This window comes from Phaenicophaeus curvirostris, chromosome 1, assembly GCF_032191515.1.
Source record: "Phaenicophaeus curvirostris isolate KB17595 chromosome 1, BPBGC_Pcur_1.0, whole genome shotgun sequence".
NCBI classification, from domain to species: domain Eukaryota; kingdom Metazoa; phylum Chordata; class Aves; order Cuculiformes; family Cuculidae; genus Phaenicophaeus; species Phaenicophaeus curvirostris.
Genome location: NC_091392.1, coordinates 61615122 through 61638104, shown reverse-complemented (window position 1 = coordinate 61638104; position 22983 = coordinate 61615122). Strand labels below are relative to the sequence as shown.

The window sequence follows — 22983 nt, the reverse complement described above, 5'->3', positions numbered from 1 at the left end:
CTGAAGTATTGAATCTTGATTGAGCAACTCATAACTATGAATTATAAATAGGAGCAGTGATTCTGATGTCCATGTAATTGCCATTTAATTCTGGAGTGAATAAATTCTGCTGAAATTACCACAAATTTCACTGCTATCAAAAGTCAGACTCTGGTACTGTTTCTGAAACTGATTTTGGAATTGAATAAGTCATTATAATTCTTTATTAGAATTTATATGTGCATTTATAGAACACAATCATCATAAAATACTCTGTATATGGTGCATTATGTTAACAGAAGCTCCATTCCTAAGAAATGGAATATTCAAAAGTCATTTTACCACATTTGGATATTAGATTATAATACCACATACTGTGAGGCACTGGCACAGGTTGCCCAGGGAAGCTGTGGCTGCCCCAACTCTGGAGGTGTTCAAGGCCAAGTTGGATGAGGTTTTAAGAAACCCGATCTAGCAAAAGGTGTCCCTGCCCATGGCAGGGGGTTTGGAACCGGATGATCTTTAAGGTCCTTTCCAACACAAACTGTTCTACGATTCTATGATCACGCTGATTTTATATATGGAAAGAGAGTGTAAAATCAAGTAAGATGATGTACTTTGATGGGAAGAAGAAGATAAATATAGGAATCAGAGTCCCTGCAGTGTCTTTCAAATTCTACCACCCGAATTATTTTGAACTTTCTGCAGCCTGATTCACTATGGCCAGCTGCTGAGATTGAGGATATTAAGTATTTGCTTATATCCAGTCAAGAAGTTTAGAAGGGAGGAGTAACACTCTGCATTCCAGCATTTTAGTTGTACTGACACAGTGCTGCCTTTGGACAGGTAATAGCCAGCGTATCTTCGGCTTCACTGGCTGATGTTGACAAGGCAGTGGCAGCAGCAAAGGAGGCGTTTGAAAACGGTGAATGGGGAAAAATGAATGCAAGGGAAAGAGGGCGACTCATGTACAGGTATGTGAAAGTCAGCTTGTGTTTATTTTGTTTTCTTAAATCTTACAGTGTTCCTCTGAAACACTGTTGTATGCATTTTCTGAATATGATGGATATTCATAACACTGCTGTCAGGGGAACCAGGCTAGACATCTTTTCATTCTCTTATTTACTTCAGTGTACCAGCCTTAGGTCTTAGCTGGCTCACCTTTCTAATAGCAGAGAAAAATCTTGTCACCTCTCACTGCTACAATTTTTTTCTTCATTATTTGTGAGAAGAAGCAAAGAATTTAAGGAAAACAGCTTACTTTAATCTATATGATTTTTGTTGCAAGGATTGAAATTTCTCTTGTAAAGTCTGAGGTAAGTTTTACAGGCAGAGTCTACCTGTGTCATTTAGGCAGAGATCTGACCTGCATCCGTGCTCTATAAAGTAAGCCACTGATTTTGAAACACACGGTAAATTATGCTAGATTTTCCAGGATCATGTCGCAGCTTCTCATCTGGCTAAACACCCACTCTAGGAGGTGTGATATGGTCAGTTGTGGAAGAATTTTCTTGTGAAGAAACACTCTTAAGCTGAATACCACATTTATCTGAGACACATTCAACTCAGTATTTCTAATCTGTATCTGTTTCACTGTGTCAGCCCTGGGATAATGCCTGTTTTTGTTTTGCCTGTGTTGTTACCCTTTTAGAAGACAAACAGAGGTTATGCTGAGTGTATTTTAGTGGTGGTTTCTCATCCTTGAAGGGCAAGAGGTGGTCTTGGAAGGATGACAAAGCTAGCTAGGTATTGTGAGGGTGGTACTGGAGGCAGGTAATGAAAGCCCAGTTACTATGGACTCTCCATATGCAATGTGAAGCATCTGGTGCCTTACAACAAGCACAGGGAGTGCACTATCAGGCAGACTTGGGATGACTAGAAGCTCCAGATCTTACCTATAAAGAAAGACTCTTTTGTGGAGGTCGACATTTGGCTAACGTGATGATGAAAAATAAATTATCAGTACAGAAGAGGAGATGTACTAGGAAAATTGTATTCCTGTTCAGGAGGTGGAGAGTTTAGTTACTGTTCTTGGCATAGCAGCTGGCTTCAAAGACTTTTGGATCTTGAATAGAGCTAAAACTTCCTGCCCCAAGGAACTCCTGAAGGAGTAGGTCCTGTGTATCAAACACCTTCCTTCTACAGGGAGTAGACTGCAGGCTCATCAACGTTACTGGCCATTAACTTCCTGACCAAGTCAGCTGTGCTGGGGAGATGGAATATTTGTCTATAGGGAAGACAAGGAATTTTTTTCACCTTCAGAAAATATAACCTTTAATGGTGTGCCCATAGTCACTGATATATTAAGCCCTTATTGTGCTGTGCCAAAAGGCCAGCCCATCGGAATAGGCAGCAGAAGTATCGGTTACATGGTGAGCAGCTGCAGGATGGTAGCAGGTTATGCATTTGGATGGCAAGACAGTCTGGTGGTTTGGTTGGGTGCAGGGGTGTGTCACTGCCCTTGCTTTTGTTGTTGCACACTGCTCTCTACCCAACTTCTGTGAGGATTTGGAAACTGAAGATCCAGATCATTCAGAGGTTTTGAACATGCAGCGAGAAGATGATCCTGTCCTTATAAGGCTGGGCTTAGCCTAGCAAGACACTAAGGAGTAGAGAATCCATTGCAAGCCTCTGCTCTGGCAGCTAAGGATGAGGAGCATGGAGAAACGTAACGCTGCACTTCAGAAACATGAGTCTCCATCTGTTGTAGTGTATGCAGCAGATAATTTGCTACCACAATGATATAGGTCTAATTTTTACTTTGTTGAATTCCTTGGATGCACCTTCCCCTCTTTCACCACATCCATATCTACCAAGTAGATGCAATTACAAATTAAAAACTATTAAAAAATGCCACACGTTTTACAAGAAATTGCAGCCAACTTAGCAAAAGAGAATAAAAGCAAAACTGGAAATTTTGCTTGTCTCATAACGTATGAGACCAGGCTTCTAAAAAATGCCTGCAGGACTGCAAAAAGGAGTTGAGTAATCATCACAACAGAAAATGGGTGAGTCAAAACTCATATTAAAATTAAACATGGTTGATCAGTTAAATTTTTCACCAGCGTGCACAGATTCAAAGCATGTACAGACTCGGGTTTAATTTATATTAGGAATGTAAAGTGCTTGAAAGCCCAAGTTAACTCTGCCCTGAAGAGAAATATTTAAGATCTTAGAACTACTGCTCTGTGATTTATACTTGAAAGATTTGCACGTGTAACTATGTTAAGCACATGGAAAATGTAACTCCCTTACACTGCATAGATTATTCCTGGATTAAACTCTTCCCTGCTTAGGTTACTGGGTCTCTGCATGTACCAGAGTGTTATTGTTGCAAACCATCCCTAGAATGAATGAAGTATCTCTCTGGTCCACATTATTTCAAACAAGGCCCCTTCTAATCTGGTCTGTGTTCAAGCTAGAGTTTTTGAATGCTGAACCAAAGGGAAGGTTTGTACCATTAAAGCCCCTAGTGCTGCTGCATTGTCTTAAGGAGTCATTAATAGAAAGTATGAGGCATGCATTAAATAGAACTTCGTCGCTGACATTCCATATCCACTCATTCACACACAACTGCTAGTGACCTGACCTGCAGCCAGGTCTCCAAGATGCAATTAAAACATTGAAGAGCATTTTTCCACATCTCTGCAAAAGCTTAAGGAAAACATTGATGCATCTGTTTCATTGCCAGGTGAGAGAACTAAAATCTAAATATAAAAATCCATTCACGCAAACAGACCTTTCTGCCTGAGCATGGGGCCATGAATATTACAATAACTCCTCATAAGTACAGGTGTCTGTGCAGATGCATTTTTGAGACACAGTGATAGCTACTATTAACTCAATATTTACCATAGTCTTACTTAGACCTCATTATGTAGCTTCCTAAATCTAACAGATGGAGAACCTGAGACCCAGGAAGGCCACGGGCCAGATTTTCAAAAGTACCAAAGCATATAAAATTTGACTTGCATTACAGCTTAGGAGCTCTGTCTTTGGACATCTAGGTGCCTTTGAAACATATAACAACTACGTATTTTAGTTCAATTTCAATCAATACAAAACAGCATTATGAAGCTATGTTTCCCAAATCTTCATCTAGGACTCTGAGTATTCCTTCTTGGTACTTTTTATTATCTGACATTTCTTATTTTTATTATGCATTTGCTTTCAACTTACTGGTCTGATTTTCTGTAATTGGCTCCTTGTAGTGCAACAGAAAAAGAGTTTTATTTATAAAACCATAATTGAACAATCAGGTAAGTTTTCACAATTCATAACTTCATCTATTGTCTACTACAGCCAAGGTGAAGACATTTGCAGACTTTAACAGGCAATTGTTCAAGCTCTTAATGATGTTAATGAGCAGTGGCTCCAGTGCTCCACTTCCACATTCAGTGGGAAAGCAATTTTAATTACGGTTCTTCGCCATAGCAAGTATCATTTGGGGCTGTTAGATGTCACTTCTCTCTGATCTGGATTTGTGATGTTTTTATCAAAGACTTGCAGACCTGATGGAAGAACATCAAGAAGAGTTAGCAACAATAGAGTCTATCGACTCAGGAGCTGTCTATACTTTAGCTTTGAAGACCCATGTTGGAATGTCTGTGCAAACATTCAGATACTTCGCTGGATGGTGTGACAAAATTCAGGCAAGTGAATCTGTAAAGGAAATAATCAATGGTGCTATTTCTCTATGCTGCCAAAAAGCAATGATAGAAAATGTAATCAAAGAAACAAAAAAATAAAGCAAAACTAGAATTTTACCTAAAACGTGTCTCTCTGACAATACAAAAGGACAGTCTGCTTCCAACTGCAGAATATGGGTTTAGAATGTGTCTAGATATCTAAGAAATCAGTTGAGGTGTCACAGTGGACATGCATGCTTAATCAGTTTTTGATTATTAATGGAGCAGAATGTTGTCGCAGTCATCACGCTGGCAAGAGCAGAGACTCCTGTGCTAACTTACATTCTGACCAAGGCTGGTGAGTTTTCTTGATGTCACAGCGTATGACACAGGTTCAACGGCATTTCCTCAAGTATCTTTAAAGTCCACAATCAAGAATATAATTCAGCTTTTTTTCCATCCATCAGACCCTCATTTTATGTTCTGCCACACGTTTGTTATCTATGCTTTTATTTCATCCAGCTGAAAATCAGGAGTTGACTATGGTATCCATAGTAGGAAATCATGCAGTAGAATCATCCCTGCTTATTTCTCTGATGCAAAAAGGCTTCTGGTTTTGAAGCCTACTCTGTGGCTTTCCAAAACATACATATATGGAAAACGTATTTGTAATAAAAAATGATAAATAATACCAAGATTTGTCCCTCCTCTGTCTTTCAGGGCGCCACAATTCCAATTAACCAGGCCCGGCCAAACCATAATCTAACATTCACAAAGAAAGAACCAATAGGGTAAGTATCACTTTTTTTTCTTCTTAGTGGGAGCCTTGACATACAGAAAAGCCATTCAAAAGCTGTCATCAAAAACATGATCTTTCCCTGTTTTTCCCTACCATAAGTGTCTGCGCAATTGTTATCCCCTGGAACTACCCACTGATGATGCTTGCATGGAAGAGTGCAGCATGCTTGGCTGCAGGCAACACACTCGTGCTCAAGCCAGCTCAGGTAAAAACAAAAAGGAATGTTTAGATGGCTCAGGTCCTCCACTTTTTATTCAGGTGAAATAATTCAGGTAATCTAGGTTGACCATGTCATATATTTTGATGTGCATGCACAATGATACAAATTGCCACAATGCTACAAGGTACTGACTGTCTTCAATTCTGCTCTGATGCTGCTCTCATTTTCACGAATAAATTCTTTTCCACAAGAAGACATAACTTTTAATTTGCCAGTATCATGAGTAAGAAGATTAATATTGAATCAAGATTAAGATGTATTGAATGTAAAACGTATCATCAGGCATTTAATTAAAATAGGAGACCTAATCTAAATGTTTCTACTTAGGTCACACCTCTGACTTCCTTGAAATTTGCAGAACTCTCAGCTAAAGCTGGATTTCCTAAGGGCGTTATAAATATTCTGCCTGGCTCAGGTAAAACTTCAACTCATCATTTTTCTGGGAAATTTTTTTTTTCTGTCACCTGGCTCTAGCTAGTAGTAGGAGCTCTCAGCCTACACCCTTTAAAGGTTTACACAAATTGCATGAACACTCTGAAAAGAATGTACTACAGGGAAACATGTTTCACTTATTTATAAAACTCCAGTTTCTCTCCTAATCGTATCATAATTTGGAAGTATTTAAATATGACTGTGAGACCTAGACCAAGCTGGTAAGATGTATATTTGTCACTATAGGTAAGTCATGGGCCACACCACACTACCTGATGTCACCGTTTTCCTGTTTCTCTTAAGGAAAAGAAGTGACAAAGTAACTGTATGGCAGTATGGCAGGCTTGGTTATGAATTAGATTATTCCACCTACAGTGGAATATTCTTTACTCCAGACTGATGGAGGAATTTGGAGACCCTAATGTGATCCAAGTTAACTTACATGAGGTTTTTCATAGTCATATGAATAAAGCTGTAAATATAAATAAGTATGTGATATTGTACTTGATTGATGTACTGTTAGCTCTTTCTGTGTTAAAGTGTTGCTGCTGGAGTAGTAAAAATTGCCTGTGTACTGTGCAGTTGAGCTGTTTTCCTCACCCCAACAGGTGGCTTAGTGGGACAGCATCTGTCTGAACATTCAGATGTTCGCAAAGTTGGATTCACTGGTTCAACACCAACTGGTAAACAGATCATGAAGAGGTAATAAACAAAGAAACAAACAACCAAATAAACACTGCTTAATTTAGTTCTGAAGCATCCTATTAGCTATAATATGCATATAGCATTAATAGAAAAAAACATAACTACATAAATTCATTTAGAATTCTAAGTTACTATTGGAAAAAGGAGGTTTATACATTTTTCACTAGATATGATTCAATGGAAATAATGAAACTAGTTGATTAAATGTTGATTTCATATGATTGTTTGCATTTTTTACAGTGCAGCCACTAATCTGAAGAAAGTTTCTCTTGAACTTGGTGGCAAATCACCGTTGATCATATTCAGTGACTGCGAACTTGACAGAGCCGTAAAAATGGTAATGTTACTTTGAAGTGAAATACATTAAAATCCTTTATGAGGCAGCATTGCAATATTCAATTTCAATATATTTGACTTACCAAAGACCACAATAGGGAGCCCTTGCATTAAAAAATCATGCAGTCTGTTAGAAAACAGACTATTTTTCTATAGAATATTTCTTTACACCAGCACAATTAAACTGTTAATGCTGCACCAAAAATGGCAGGGATCTGTGCTACGAGAAATATACATTAGAAAATACAAGAAAACAAAGAAATATAGCTCAAAAGTATTTTCATTAACCAAGATAACACATTAAATATCCATTTGTCAAAATCTAATATACAAATAAAATACTTAAAAATATTATAAGAGCCTTAAGGTAGGTTAAAATATACATCAAGCTCCCCATTTCCATATAGTTCTTCACCATCAGTTACTATAATACACCTTCCTAATGAGCCATAATGTGTTTACAGTTCATAAATAAGGTGTGCAAGTGAGAAATTTAGTGGATTTAGGGAAATTATTTCCTGCTCAGGTAATCTGATTCACCAAAATGACAGCAAATGTAGTTTGCTCACTAAGAAGGCGGCAAAGGCCTTCCACGCTGTACTTACCCGAAGTGCTAGTTCCGTGAATTCTCTAAACCTTTCTAAGAGGTACTGCTACCAGGAAGCAACCATTACACACTTTCTGCATTTTTTTGAGTGTCTTTTGACAAGACAAGAGTCTGAGTGACTGCACAGTGAAGTATATGTGGAAAATAATAAAAAGCTGAAACGTCACAGTCAGGGCAGTACTTGGCCCTAGCACTGTTCTCAGCTGTAGAAGTGAGAAGGTGATGCAGAGGCTGGCTGAGCTATGCCTAGTATTGATGGCTTTAAAATAATCATGAAAAAATGCTTTCCTTTGCCCCACGCTTGACATTAGCACATGATCCTGGGCAGACTTACTAATGCCAGGACCCTAGGCCTTTGCAGCTGCCAGATAAACACATTTTTAGTAATTTTATTTGTCCTTCTCTTCCTTCCCCCACCTCCCTACACCCTCGGTGAAAAAAAAATAAAGGCAGGTATCAATTCTTGGTAAATCAAAAGTAACAAACTGCATGGGGTCTGAATCCATGCTCTTGAAACAGGAGGGGCTTTGCAGGTTAGAGTCAGGTAATGTTCCCCCAGTTACTTGCAGCTATTGACACAATCTGTACTGCTCCGTGGATTATCACAGTTTTATATTCACTGGTCATGCTGCCCGCTCTCTTCTCTGTGATGCTGCAGCAGGTATTTCTGTGGAACGCTGATGGAAACAGAAAGAGCAGTGCTGACGGCTTCATCCTGAGCCATTTGTCTCCATGGAATTGTGTCTGTCAGTTATAAAATTAGTCTTACTGTGTTAACGATGCCCCTTTACATAAAGCATTACATGTTGAGGGTCACAAGGACAGAATGCAACCCAAGGGAAGAGAATGAAAGGGAGATTGAACAAAAGGACGCATATAAATATTAATGGTTTTATTTCCCTGATTAGGGTATGGGAGCAGTATATTTCAACAAAGGAGAAAACTGCATTGCAGCTGGCAGGCTGTTTGTGGAAGAATCAATCCATGATGAATTTGTTAGAAAAGTGGTAAGATATTCAAGTACTACAGTTTAAACAGATACTTCACTATGGCAAAAAGAGCCTCTAGTTTTATAGATGCTTGCATTTCTTCTAGTTTTTGCTTGTTTAAATTCTCATTATTGCTTATGATAGGCAATATTGCTTCTCAGGAACCTCTTTACAGGGCAAAAAGGAAGGCACTGAATGGGAATATTTTAATCAGCAATGCAGAGATAAGCAATATTGAAGTAGGTATAGTACCTTAAATAATATATCATATTTGACTAAGGAACTGAGGTTTAAAAAAATACTAGACTTAGGTCAATGTGACTGAAAACAGCAGAGAACTTTTAAAAAAAGGCATATAGGAAGTGTAGATAGAATAACTCAAAGGTCATTATTAAAAATCCAATAGTCACCACACTGTACCCCTGTAAAACTCATTTATATAACTCAAGAACAGAAAATCACTGTGATAACTCATTTAGCACTGTAAAAGCTAACATTGTACATGCCTATCTTAATAGTAAAAGAGAATGAATACATCAAAACAGCATCAAAAATTTTCAGAAGTAACCAGAAATTATCGAATGTAGGACACCATACAAAGCCTCATTTAAAAAAGGAAAGAGCATTTCAGCCTCTGAGAATCCAGACCTTTCTTAGAGCCAAACTTCATAGTACAAACAATGAAGCATCCCAAATTACTGGTCACATTAGCTACTACTTGCTCTGTGATGTAACTTCATTTTAATTGGGCAACCCACAGGTGGAAGAAATAAAAAAGATGAAAATTGGTGACCCACTTGATAGATCTACAGATCATGGTCCACAAAATCACAAGGCACATTTGGAAAAGCTGCTGCAGTATTGTGAAACTGGAGTAAAAGAAGGAGCCACTCTAGTGTATGGAGGAAGACAAGTACGTAGACCAGGTAAAATACTGTTCAAAGGTGTTTGGAACTTTTATACTTTAAATAAAAGCCATCACAATTGTTTGCTGCATTATGCGAAGTAACAATATCATGGGAACAGAACCAGGTAAGGCTAAGATAATGCTTGAGAACAGGGCTTTCAAATTTCATATTAAGAGAAGCTGTGCAACTAAAGCGTAACATATGAAATTGAATCAGAATCTAGTCTATATGGGAATTGTTTACGCATTTATTCCCATTAAGTTGGTGAGGTGTTGAGGTCTTTTGTGCAACATCCTTGAACTATCAAGAACCATAAGTATAATTATATTCATTTAGATCAACAAAACACTGAAGATAACTGAGGAAACTGCTAGCAGAGCCTGAAAAAGGTATTTTTAGTGGTAGCCTTTCTTTGGCTATCTATCTGAAGAATGTATATACTAAGTTTAATGGAAAGGCATAAAGGCAACATTTTCTCATGGATATCTTTCTTTTATCAGAAATGAATGGGCAGCATTTGGATCAGAGCTTCAAAACTTAACGATTGCACCCCCAAATAAAATGCAAGTAAAAATTTGTAACTATATAGAATCAGAGTAACAAAGCTACACGTGAAGTATTATGGAAAGGGAAGGCAATTATACAAAACCTCTAAAGTTCATTTTACCCCCTCACACTGAAATACACTCACTCACCAAAATGTAGGTGCCTACAATCGCTTGTGCATAACAGGACAGTTTTTGACTGGCAATGATGAACTAGCTTTAGGACAGATTTTTATACCCTGTAGAAATGAAGGTTGTTATGAAGAGGTCCTTTGCCTCAGACTTTAATTCATCCTCCGCAAATCTTGGGCAGAGTTGGTGCCTATCACATGTTTTTCCTTGTCTGGAACATACAGATCTTTATGGCTACAGTCTATGTTCTTGTTGGGTAACAGGAAAAGGAGTGGGCTTTGCAACATGCAGTAACCTCGTCCTCCTCCTGTCAGAGTGCAGGGTCTTCCCTTGAGGAGTGCCCCAGTCTGTGCCATGCAGACTTTCTGGCCTGGCAAGGAACAGCATGTATCGTTGCTCTAATCAATAGAAGTCATTCTTTTAACTCTATTTCTGCTGTTTTACACACATGCATTTCCATTCACACTTCATATCAAATCTTAATATTTTCTGTTTCAAGTCTCAGTGTATCTCTGACCTCAAAGCATGGAAAAGAGATGGCCTGGACAATACAAAACACAAAGCATTTTTGCCATACTTAACTGATGCTCTAACCTCTGTTTAGGTTTCTTCATGGAACCCACTATATTCACAGATGTTGAAGACCATATGTATATTGCCCAGGAAGAGTCCTTTGGTCCTGTAATGGTGATTTCTAAGTTTAAAAATGGGTATGTTCTCCTCTGATTACTGTTAGAAACTTTACTTTCTCATTTTCAGTCTAGGTGTAGAAATGATAACATAGATAGTGTGATCTTGTTCAATCTCCTAAGACCATCCCGAATCTCTTTTCCAACTAAATTCTGAGAAAATACCCTTTTTAATAAGGGGTATCCTGCTCCGAGTCGACATAGAACTAAGGCTATTAGCAGTGCATATATGACAGGATTGAATGCATCCTCAGTGGCGGTTCTTAAATAAGTCTTAGTATTCAGTGAAACATTTTTAGTGACATTGATGTGGTAATTGCAGCAACCTGATTGAATTGTGTGGGTTTTTTCCACTGGAATCACTTAGTTTTCCCTTTGTCACAGAAGACCACATAGTGTTGTTTATGTCTTGTGTAGCACTGGCATATTACTGTTGCAAATGAAAATCCCTCTGTATAGACAGTCAGTTTTAAAAGTTTTCATTCCAAATCATAGGAATTATTTTATACACAGATGAGATTAAAACCCTACATATAGAAACTTCACCTAACTACCAGGATTCATTTTCTGCAGTTTGATAATGCGGTTAAGAACCAGCCACATAGATAGACCTTCACATCTATAAATTATGTATGGTGATAGGGGATTACATTGAGACTTCTAAAGTTCTGAATTATCACAGGTTTTTTAAGCTATATGGAGATGACAAGCAAATAGAAAATAGCAGCCTGCACATAGTCTGAAAAGTTGTGTCTCAATAGAAGTCTGAGTTTCAGTACGTATTCTCCAGTAACTTGTAAAACAGGGCCAAAAATTTAGCAAACTGATGCATAATCTGCAGCCAGGCCCTGCTTTACAAGTATTTTTGTATTGTTCTAATCCCCAAGCTGTACTGGAGCTGAACAAAGTTAGTATGCATAGTATAACCTTTCCCTTGATGTTTCTTAGTGTAGATCTTAACCACAGAAATGTAACCTTACAAGCTTTACGAGTTTGAAGTAAGGGTAGGAATTTCCACAGATGTCAGTCTAACACATAGATTAGTCATTAGTTGTCTTCAAAAAAGCTTATTGAGAAGAAAGAGCATGGGAAAAAGGTGCTTCAGTGACACCGAAAGTGGAAGGTCACTAACACTTGTTTATTTTACGTTGCTGGAGCTAAATCATTTCTCTCCTGTGTAGGGACATTGATGGAGTGCTGCGACGGGCAAATACCACAGAATATGGTTTAGCTTCAGGAGTCTTCACAAAAGACATAAGCAAAGCTCTCTACATCAGTGAAAAGCTAGAAGCTGGAACAGTTTTTATTAACACATACAACAAAACTGATGTGGCAGCACCATTTGGTGGATTTAAACAATCTGGCTTTGGGAAAGATTTAGGTAAGTTATTCTCTCCCTCCCTCATTTCTCATCTGACAATCCAAGTCAATGAAAAAACAACCTCGCCTGTGTACAGTGTATCTACTGAAACACGAACTATGGATGCACTTCCCGCATCTCCTACATTCCTCCAATTACAATAATCTAGTTTCTCTCTCATCCCTACAATATTCCAACCTCAATATCTCTAGTTTAGCTCTTCCTGTACATTTGCTAAATTGCTACGCAGAATACTCCTCTCAGAGCAGTTGCATTACAGCTTGTCCAGAGCTACATACAGGCTACGAAATGCTGTTAAGCAGAAAAGGTATTGGCCAAAATCTTCTTTTACTTTCCTTCAGAAAGAACACTGATTTAGGTTTCTCCTCTAAACTTCTAAGAACATGGGAAACTTTAATGCTTCAAAATATCATCAAAATTTGCCAACAGCCACAGAGAAAGAAACAAAAAAAATCTTTTCAAAACCATTTTTTTAAGAAGTGAGATCTAGTCTGTCAATGAAACTTTACAAGTCTGGACAGAACAAGCCTTGTGGCAAAGGAAAAGAAAGGAAAAAAAATAATTCATTGATACAATGGATTATTTTTTTTCCTTTGGAACCTCTAGCAAATTTTCAGACATTTCCTGAAACCAAAATGAGTAGTAGTATCAGGAACAAAGATTACAAATTTTTACCCAGCTTCTTTGCCTAGAAACTTAGGATAGGCAAACTGAAGTTCATGAATTCAACTATAAGACCTCAATGGCCAGCTAGAGACTGCCCAGTCCCAGCCGGGTGGCTGCTTGTTAAATTCCAGCTCCTTTTTCTTTTCCTATCTGTGGAGTTTGACCTCTCCTTGTCAAACCAGTTCCATAAATCTCAGTGGGAGGGTAAGTTAGTTTCCAATGTCCCTTAAGGACTCAAATATTGGCTAAAACATTTTGAATTTTCTTTAATGCTAAAGTCTGTACCAACAGTCTCTAATTTAGCTGCTATTCTAACTGGTGAATATTGTGCTTATACAGGTGAAGAAGCTCTTCATGAATATCTTAGAACCAAGGCTATCACTGTGGAATATTAAAGTAACAGCTTCTCTTGGAAAGCAAACTTTTCAGCAGAGTTTAATGACTCCACAAAGCACATAACACCATGCCCAGGACATGCTCTCTGCAGTGCTACAACTGAAAAGAAAAAATAGCTGCTATAAATCAGGTCCAAATTCTAGTCTCACTGAAAGATAAAAGCATTTGGAAATTACCTGAAGTTATTTAGTATCCCTAAAAAACCCCAAGAACACAGTTTGGCTTATTTTTTTAAATACAGCTGAACAATAAGTTCTCACATGCCTACTTCTTATTTGTGTGAACATAATATTTACATGATGATTTTAAACCCTTAGTCATTAGGCTTCCCTTAAAAGTTGAAAATACACTTATTATGCCATTTTTGCTATAAACCAGTTCAAGTTTTACAGTAGCAATTAAGCATTCTGGTCTGGTGATTCTTCAGCAGTACAGAAAACCTTTGTGCCATAAGAAGTAAATCAATGCAAGAAAGTGCACTTACTATGATCTTTGTATAATACATACAGAGTTCACATCGGTGTTAAACTATGCATATCAAGCTAAAGTTACTGAAAATATTTTCTATCTTTTTGTTGATATGGAATGTGTGATCTGCCTGCAATCTGAAAGTTGGTTACTGTAACAGATTAAAATCACTTTTTGTGTCTGTGCGCATGGACTCTTATCGCTGTTTTATATCATATGATTATTACTTTGTATTTCATATTTTTTCTTTTTAAATCTACGGGAAAATCTCTCATAAAATGACTGAGTTAAGATGTTGGCTTCCAAGCTTTCTTCAGTTTGAAGAAAACATTCCATGTATTAAGACCTTATCTAGCAAACTAAGCCTACTAAGAGCATTTGCTCTTCTTAGAGTGCAATTCCACTCAAAGCTTAATCTGATCTGTGGGCTGCCATTAAAAGCAGCAGTCCCATTATTTGATTCCCAGTCTTTCCACTCCCTAAAATATTTTGTCGTTTAATCAGTTATCTCTGTAAATCATGCCCCCTTCTATTTTTAAGAAGCCGCATTGTGAAAGAAAGATCAGAATCCTTGTTATTTCTTATTAGAAATATTACAGAAACAGATCTTCAAAGAAAACTAAAGCTTTAAGTATGGGATTCAAAATAAATTCTGTACATTACTGCAGGTTTCAAGTCATCACATTAAGTTTAGTATTTGAGCAAATACAATATAGAAAATTTTACTTTAATGGTGCAGAAAATATAAAGTTCCTTCAGGAAACAAATGATGACATCCAGGAGCATTAGAGATACTTCTGAAATGAAAACCAATCTCTGAAGGAAACGCAACAGCCAAAATAATAGTATTTGATCCACTGGAGGTAAGTATGAACGAGACATAACTTTCACTGATTTTGGTTTCACAATTGTTTCAAGCTAACCTAAGTACAGGCCAGCAGAAATTTCACCTTTTTATTCTTCTGTCAGTGACAGCTGTTAAAGAAATGGCATGGACAGAAATGTGGTAGGGAAAGTGGGAGATGAAGTGTAGCTTAAAGCAACTGTAACACCAGAGAGGCAGACTTGATCATTTAAGTACCAAGAGTTTCTCCACTACAGCCATAAACCTTCCAGCCACGAGCTAGTAACCTACCAGTGAGCTCAGCGCAGGGACAGAGGGTAAGTAAAGCTTTGTTGAACACTTTCTTGAGTCCTGTCTGTCCTTACCCAAGCTAACTCATCTTGAAACTACCTCAGCCACTGCTTTAGTGTTCCACAGTTATTACCATGAAGGCAATGTAGACATACCTCTAATGCACTTTAAGATGTTTAATATCAAAGGCATTATACATAACACATCACAGGAAATATATATAAAAAAAAAGTTCTTTCCCAGTTAAAACTTTCCTGCCCTTGAAGCAAAAACTTCCAGCACAATACAGAAAATCTTTCTTCAAATATCTTCAAATCTTTCTTCCATATTGTTTGATGAATAAAACTGTACTTAGTTCTTCAGAAATCCAAGCTTGCTTCAGTCATGAGTGCATCCTCACTTTTCCACCATGTAAACTATAATATTTCATGTGATCCTAAGGGATGCTACATTGGGCAACAAGGTAGTTTTAAAGGCCAAGTCTTCGAAGTAATAAAACACAATTTGTTTTGGTTTTAGGAAGTACAATAAAAATGGATTTACTCATTCACTTTGCTATCCAAAATTTCTATTTTGCCCTTTTGTTCCTTTTGTTTAGGAAACTTAATGTTGTCTATTGTCACTTCATCAGCTGTACAGTCATCTTCAGATTCCGAGTCATCTTCTGAAGTTAGTATCTCTTCATCTGTATCAGAATCACTAAGTTCAACTATTGCTACATTCTGGAAAAAAAAACCAAAAAAACCCCTTATAGGTAACAAATTACGCAGTTCTATACCAATTCCATCATTTGAGTAAAGCATAAAGCAAACACATGAAACAGCCTACTACCATAAGAAAACCACAATTAGAAAGACTTTTGGGTTCTCCTTGGATTATGACAAATATCATTCAAGAATAGATTCCTAAATATTTAAATTTTAATAAATTATTGCCCTATAGCAAATATAAGACCATTCATATCTCACTATTAAGGAGAACAATTAGTAGATAGCTGAATTCAGTCTGCAAGAAGCACCAAAACTGTAATTTTCAGCAAAGAACTCAAATGAAACCATTTAACATGAAAGGGGTCATGATATATACACAAAAGTGTATTTATATATTTATTAATACAGCTTGTATCTTACAACCTAGTGGTGTTCATGGCACTACAACCACTGCAGAATAGCAAATAGTTTAAACCACCAGGGTATTTTTGAAGCAAAAGTGACCATTCCATATGCAAAGCCATGATTTTTGAGGTCTGTTTTTCTCTCATAAAAATCTGTCTTAAACTGAGAATCCATACCTCAAAAAACTTCCTGTATGCTGGAGAGCAAAACACAGGAATTTAAGATGCAAATACATTTTTTCTGTGATTTGCAAATAGCATTATGCTACTTAATCATGAGGTCTCCTGGCTTGTTTATTACAAAGCCAGGACATCATATGAAGTCTATTAAGGTACCTATTCCATTTCAGCATATCCAAACAGGAATTTTCACAATCCGTTTTGTTTTCTCACTATTTATTTGGAATTCTTCAGCATATACCAGCACTGGACAACCTATTCAATGTAGGCTGGATACAACCTACAAGAACTCTGAATCCGAACAGTGGCCAGTAAATTACTCTGACAGCTCACAGACTAATCCCCAGGCTGCCTTATTTCTGCCATCTTATATCTTTCTTATATCTTGTGGGTCTGCAGGCCCTTGTCTGGGGCACTCACGTATCACATCACTTTCACACTGCCTTTTCTCACGTGAGCAAACTAATCTGATTGTCTTGTATGACAAGGTGACTAGCTTGATGGATGAGGGAAAGGCTGTGGATGTAGTGTACCTGCACTTTAGTAAAGCCTTTGACACAGTTTCTCACAGTATTCTACTTGAGAAACTGGCTACCACTGGCCTGGACAGGCGTGCCCTCTGTTGGGTTAAAAACTGGCTGGATGGCCAGGCCCAAAGAGTCATGGTAAATGAAGTTAAATCCAGCTGGAGGCCGGTCACAAGTGGTGTTCCTCAGGGGTCAGTGTGCACCCTTAGCAAGCTTGTGGACAACACTAAACTGGGAGGAAGTGTCGATCTGCTGGAGGGCAGGGAGGCTCTACAGAGGGATCTGAACAGGCTAGATCAATGGGCTGAGGCAAGTGGGATGAGGTTTAAGAAGACCAAGTGCCGGGTCCTGCACTTGGAACACAACAACCCCTTGCTGTGCTAAAGGCCTGGGGAAGAGTGACTGGAAAGCTGCCTGGCGGAGAAGGACCTGGGGGTGTTGGTTGACAGCAACTGAACATGAGCCAGCAGTGTGCCCAGGTGGCCAAGAAGGCCAATGGCATCTTGGCTTGTATCAGAAATGGTGTGGTCAGCAGGACCAGAGAAGTGATTCTGCCCCTGTAGTCAGCACCGGTGAGATCGCACCTCGAATACTATGTTCAGTTTTGGGTCTCTCACTACAAGAAAGACATTGAGGTCCTGGAGTGTGTCCAGAGAAGAGGGACAAAGCTGGTGAAAGGGCTGGAGAACAAGTCTTATGAGGAGCAACTGAGGGAACTGCGGTTGTTTAGCCTAGAGAAGAGGAGGCTGAGCGAAGACCTTATTGGTCTCTACAACTACCTAAAAGGAGATTGCAGAGAGGTGGGTGTTGGTCTCTTCTCCCAAGTGACAGGTTATAGGACAAGAGGGAATGGCCTCAAACTGCATCACGTGAAGTTTAGACTGGACATTGAGGAAAATTTATTCACAGAAAGGGTTATCAAGCACTGGCACAGGCTGCCCAGAGAGGTGGTTGAGTCACCATCCCTGGAGGTGTTTAAAAGACAGGTAGATGAGGTGCTAGGGGATATGATTTAGTAGCGGACAGATATAGTTGGAGCCGATGATCTCAGAAGTATTTTCCAACCTAATGATTCTATGGTTCTATAACCAAATTAGCTCATTCTAAGATCAGAGAAGTATTTTAATGACTTCTAAATTTACTTTATAAAATAAAAAAATATAGGAAGCATTTACCATTTCTATAACTTTCTCTGTTGTACTGTCTAAATTTTCAATATCAAACTGATGAGCTGGTGCTGTTACCATTTTTCTCCTTAGCTCATCATTTGCATGAGCCATCTGTGGTAAAAAGTTCTGTACTCGGTCCAAAACTGAAAAAGAAATAATTATTACATGCATATATACAAACAGGCACACATTAATTGATACTTCAGAAATCTCAGCATTTAAACATATTCAATTTCTACTTTAATTTCCAGCTGTCTACCATTTAAGATGTTTTAATAGGTGGATTTATTATAGCATTCAATTTTCCAACACATGAACATCAAAAAGATATTGAATCTATAGGTCAGTACGTGGTGCAGGAAATCACTTCAACAGTTCCATTTGGATTCTTACAACAAAACGCGACTGGTTTATAGAAAACTTGTAAATTCTGTGGGTTTGAATACATACTAAATGCCATCTTGAGAAACTTCCACATCATTATTATTTCCATTGAATATATAATTATGTCCTCCTTCCCTACCTATTAAAGTACAGACTGAATGTCTCCAGACAGAAAAATCAGCCATAACACAGATGCCACAGATTTCATGTTACAAAAAAGAAAGTAGAACATAATTATTAAAAGGGGCTCTGAAACTATGACAGTGGGAGAGAGCTGGACACTTAAGGCTGAAGTATAAGGTACTCATCCTCTACAGAAACATCCTTCTAAGCTCAGTGAGACTTCCCAATGATGTTAAGGTCATCACTGTCATTAGGAGTCAGAACCATTTCTCTTCCATGGGGGAAGGGAATATCTTCACTTGCCTCCAGAGTTTTTTCAAATAATCTTTGTTCAACAAATACAGATGAGCATAAGATTTTCATTCTCTGTGAAGTGAGGTCCGTGTGAGGTCCACAGGAGCCTAATAGGGATGACCTACCTTTAAAACACTGTCATCTTTGTAAAGACTTTTATGCAAGGAGGAGCTTGATATTACAATACAAATTGGAGTTTTTTTAAAGCTCAGCTCACAAAATAAAAACACAACAACTTGACAGAAGTCCTTTTTAAAATAAATGATTTTATACACTAAATACTTAATACTGAGGAAAAGAGATAAGAAGGCCAGATCAGTAAAAAAGCAACACTCTACTCTGGAATAGAACAATCTGAGACTAAAGAACTCTGGTATATTTTCATGAGGAGAAAAACTCCTGAAGATACACCACTTCAAGAACAACAATTTTTATAGTATGTCTTATGCTCAGTTACACTAATGAGAATATTAGCAATCTCCATGTAGCTTTGACCAAGAAAGAAGGAACATAGCTCAATTAACAAGTTTTCTTAATGTATTCAAATTAATTTGTAATGAGTGAATGCTTACATGACCTGGCTTAATAATTTTGCCAGCACATTTATTACAAATAAAGTTCTGAAAGTTATCTACATAACTCACATCAATTTGAAAGCAGCTGACTAAATGAAGACTAAAGATACAACTTAGTAAATTCACTGTAGGAGGAGATCACAAGTACTTCTGCAAGGAGAACTGAGTCACTAAAACACAACAGCTATTAACACCAAGTATCACAAAATCCAGTTTTGCAGCAGCAGCAGCTACGTGATTAACCTGTGGGATGCGCAACTGCAACACAGTACCTAGCATTAGCAGAAACATAACACAAGTATTCCTCCCTCTATATAGTGCAAGGAAAGCACTAAGGCAATAAAGATATGCTAAAGATGTACCTGCTGAGACTGTTCCAATAGCAAAGTGATACTTACCATTACTCCTTGGCATCCTAACTGTCTGCAAAGTTGTGGCCTTCTGGCTCTTACATTTAGAAGTAATCAACAGAGTTTCTTCCAGCCCTGGAAACAAACAATTATTTAAAGGTTTACCTATGTCAACCACAAACACATTTTAACTGTGAAACTCTCTTCTTGCCACTGCTTTTCCACCTTTCTACAAGATGACTGAAAATATGAGGATTCAGCTGTCTGTGCCTGGAGAAATTTCCCTCTGATTTCCTGCAAATACTGCTTCTTGATGTTTGTTTGGGGTGTTCATCTCAGTATTTCTGCATGAAGTAGGTAGTGAATGCCTAGAACTTGCTACCACAAGAGGCTGTGAAAATAGAAAGTTCAGCAGGTTCAACACAGAATTAGACAATTTCAGGGAAGCAAGGTCACAGCCAGATAGTAAAAGGACTGAGCAGGAACGTATCCCACAGCATCTCTGCCACTTCAATTGCAGATACTGGGCAATGGCAAGGATGGGGGTGTTCACACAGTGCTCAAACTAATTATCTGCAATTATCATCTGCTATTGCTTGGAAGAAAGAATAATGTACTACCACAGACCGCTGGTCTGGCCCTGTAAAACAGTGAGTCAACCAGCTGCCACGTGCCAATTACTCTGATTTAAATCCCTTCCCTCCTGTGTGGCGGCAATCAACGAAAGCAGGCCACAAGCACTGGGGCTAAGGGCCTAAATTAACTATTTGCAGAAGTAGCATGGTAAAATCCAAACAACGTAGGGAGGCGTCACACTAATTAGACAGGTTAGTTCTTATGACCATCAGCAGAGTCATCAACCTAAAGCATCAACTACAGCAAAGCATGATTTCTTCTTAACACGTTTTTATCTTTGCAAAAAGTTGTTATAATGGTTGATACGGATTTAACATGGATGTACTTCACACTGGGAAAAACAGAATTCCTTCCACATGCAACAACTAGAATCACAAGCGCAGGGTGAGCAGCTGGATGCCCTGAGAAGCCCCCTTCCCGGGCAAGGCTGGGGGCTCATCACCAGCCCAGCAGAAACCTCACTCCCTGCCCGCCCCTCTGCAGCCTCCCAGATCTGAAATCCTGAAAGCAAACCCCACCTGGGTCGCCAAAATGATACCAAAAAATCATAGAGTCATGGAATAGTTTGGGATTGGAAGAGACCTTAGAGATCATCTAGTTCCAACCCCCCTGCGATGGGCTGGGACACCTCCCACCAGCCCAGGCTGCCCAAGGCCCCATCCAACCTGGTCTTGAACACCTCCAGGGATGGGGCAGCCACAGCTTCCCTGGGCAACCTGTGCCACTGCCTCACCACCCTCATGGTGAAGAAATTCCTCCTTATGTCTGGTCTAAATATGGTCCTCTCCAGTTTACAGCCATTGTTCCTCATCCTATCACCACAAGCCTTTATAAACAGCCCCTCCCCAGCTTTCTTGCAGCCCCTTCAGGTTCGGGGAAGTCGCTATAAGGTCTCCTCGGAGCCTTCTCTTCTCCAGGCTGAACAACCCCAGCTCTCTCAGCCTCTCCTCGTGTGGGAGGTGCTCCAGCCCTCTGATCATCCTTGCAGTCCTCCTCTGGACCTGTTCCAACAGTTCTATGTCCTTCTTACGCTGAGGATTCCAGACCTGGACACAATACTCCAGACGAGGTCTCACAAGACAGGAACAGAGGGGCAGAATCCCCTCTCTCTCCCTGCTGGCCACGGTGCTTTTGATGCAGCCCAGGGCACGTTTGGCCTTCTGGGCTGTGAGCGCACACTGCCGGCTCATGTCGAGCTTCTCCTCGACCAGCCCCCCGAGCCCTTCTCCGCGGGGCCGCTCGCCATCACATCGCGTGTCCCTCCCTCCCCACTCACTCACCTCCCCGGCGCCCCGCGCCCAGCAGCTCCTGAGAGGCGCCCGCTCCGCGCTGCCCCGCCATGCTGGGGTTGGGGGGGGAGGGAAGGGGCGCCCCCTGCGGGGCTGGAGGAGCCGCGGCAGCGCGGGGAAACCCGGCGGGGAAAGGCGGGGGGAGCCGCGGGCTTCACGGGCACAAAGGGCGCCGGGGGAGCCGCGGTCGGGCTGGGGTGAAGGGCGGCGGAGGGTGCTGGTAAACCCGGCACAACTGGTGCCAGTAAATCTGGGGCTAACGTGGGGTTCAGCGGCACAAACGGTTCTGCTAAACCCAAGGTAACCTGGAGTTAACCTGGGGTTAACGGGCATAGACATTGCCGGTAAACCCAGGGTTCACCCGGGGTTAAACAGCACAAATGTTGCCAGTAAAACCGGGGTTAACCTGGTCTTAACCTGGGGTTAAGCGCCACAAGGGTTGTGGGTTGACCTGGGGTTAACCTGGGGTTAACAGGTACAAGCACTGCTGGTAAACCCGGGCTTAACCAGCACAAACCGTGCCAGTAAACCCAGGGTTAACCTGGGATGAACCAGCACAAACACTGCCGGCAAACCCAGGTTAACCGAGGGTTAATCAGCACAAATGGTGCCAGTAAATCCGTGTGTTAACCGGTGATGAACCAGCACAAACAGTGCTGGTAAACAGAGGGTTAACAATGCAGAAAGGAAAATAATTTAATTTACAAAGAAAAGGTGGGGGGGGGGAGGTTTTTAAAACCTTTATGAAACCATCTGACATGAAAATTCCATCCGGTCACTGGAAGGAGAAATGAGAGAATGGAACTAAGCTCCAAGCAGGTAACATTGCTGGAACGCCTGCCAGCAGCTGCTCATCCTATGAAAACTTTCCCATTTTCACTGACAGACTTTGTCAAATGCACCTGAAATGAAATTTCAGGCCTTGAGGGAATTTTAATTACCTTTTGAAAAAGAAACTTATCCTGCCCCCAAGTTCAGCTGACTCTGGTCAACCTGTTATTCAAGATTTGTTTTGCGGTTTCTGTCCCTACCTGTTTATAATCTAGACAATGTGAAAACTGTAAAAAGAGGACTGAATGCTTCATGAGAAATGAGATAGGAAGTCCAAGCCAAAAAGAGAATAAGTAGGAATCAGCTAAGTAGTGTTTATAAGCCCTTATTGCAAAGAACACAAGAAAAAACAACCGAGAACCCAATATCTCAGGATTAATGAAGGAGTAAGAAGCAAACATTCCACAGGGTCTCAAGCAAGAGACTGCACTGCTTTTTCCCTGAGAGACTGGCCCAAGCAAGCGTCCTCTACCACTTTCCGGGGCCACCTGAGTTT

At 39.7% G+C, this 22983-nt stretch overlaps 2 protein-coding genes across 2 annotated transcripts in view; one reads left to right on the top strand and one right to left on the bottom strand.

The window, feature by feature from the left end:
• ALDH1L2 (aldehyde dehydrogenase 1 family member L2) overlaps positions 1-13495 on the top strand; it is a 33919-nt gene extending 20424 nt beyond the window's left edge. Inside the window, exons 12-23 of the mRNA XM_069859563.1 lie at positions 826-953; positions 4481-4631; positions 5328-5398; positions 5506-5611; positions 5954-6041; positions 6667-6760; positions 7004-7100; positions 8615-8713; positions 9456-9621; positions 10885-10990; positions 12151-12350; positions 13356-13495. Coding sequence (XP_069715664.1) covers positions 826-953; positions 4481-4631; positions 5328-5398; positions 5506-5611; positions 5954-6041; positions 6667-6760; positions 7004-7100; positions 8615-8713; positions 9456-9621; positions 10885-10990; positions 12151-12350; positions 13356-13411 — 1362 coding nt within the window. The 3' untranslated portion in view covers positions 13412-13495. The remainder of the gene's footprint in view (positions 1-825; positions 954-4480; positions 4632-5327; positions 5399-5505; positions 5612-5953; positions 6042-6666; positions 6761-7003; positions 7101-8614; positions 8714-9455; positions 9622-10884; positions 10991-12150; positions 12351-13355) is intronic.
• A 1676-nt stretch (positions 13496-15171) lies between these two features.
• NOPCHAP1 (NOP protein chaperone 1) lies at positions 15172-21710 on the bottom strand. The gene is made up of 4 exons (XM_069859551.1): positions 21648-21710; positions 19780-19866; positions 18012-18148; positions 15172-15737 (listed from the first exon to the last, which is right to left on the bottom strand). Exons 1-4 carry the CDS (start codon positions 21706-21708, stop codon positions 15555-15557), a joined length of 468 nt encoding a protein of 155 aa, XP_069715652.1. The 5' UTR covers positions 21709-21710; the 3' UTR covers positions 15172-15554.
• Between the last annotated feature and the right edge of the window lie 1273 nt (positions 21711-22983).

Excerpts from the sequence above, each read along its gene's own strand:
- NOPCHAP1 (XM_069859551.1), bottom strand. The coding sequence starts at position 21,708 with ATGGCGGGGCAGCGCGGAGCGGGCGCCTCTCAGGAGCTGCTGGGCGCG. Across the intron at positions 19,867-21,647 it reads GGGCGCGGGGCGCCGGGGAG|GGCTGGAAGAAACTCTGTTG; the intron begins GTGAGTGAGTGG and ends GTTTGTTTCCAG. Across the intron at positions 18,149-19,779 it reads TAGGATGCCAAGGAGTAATG|TTTTGGACCGAGTACAGAAC; the intron begins GTAAGTATCACT and ends TTTCTTTTTCAG.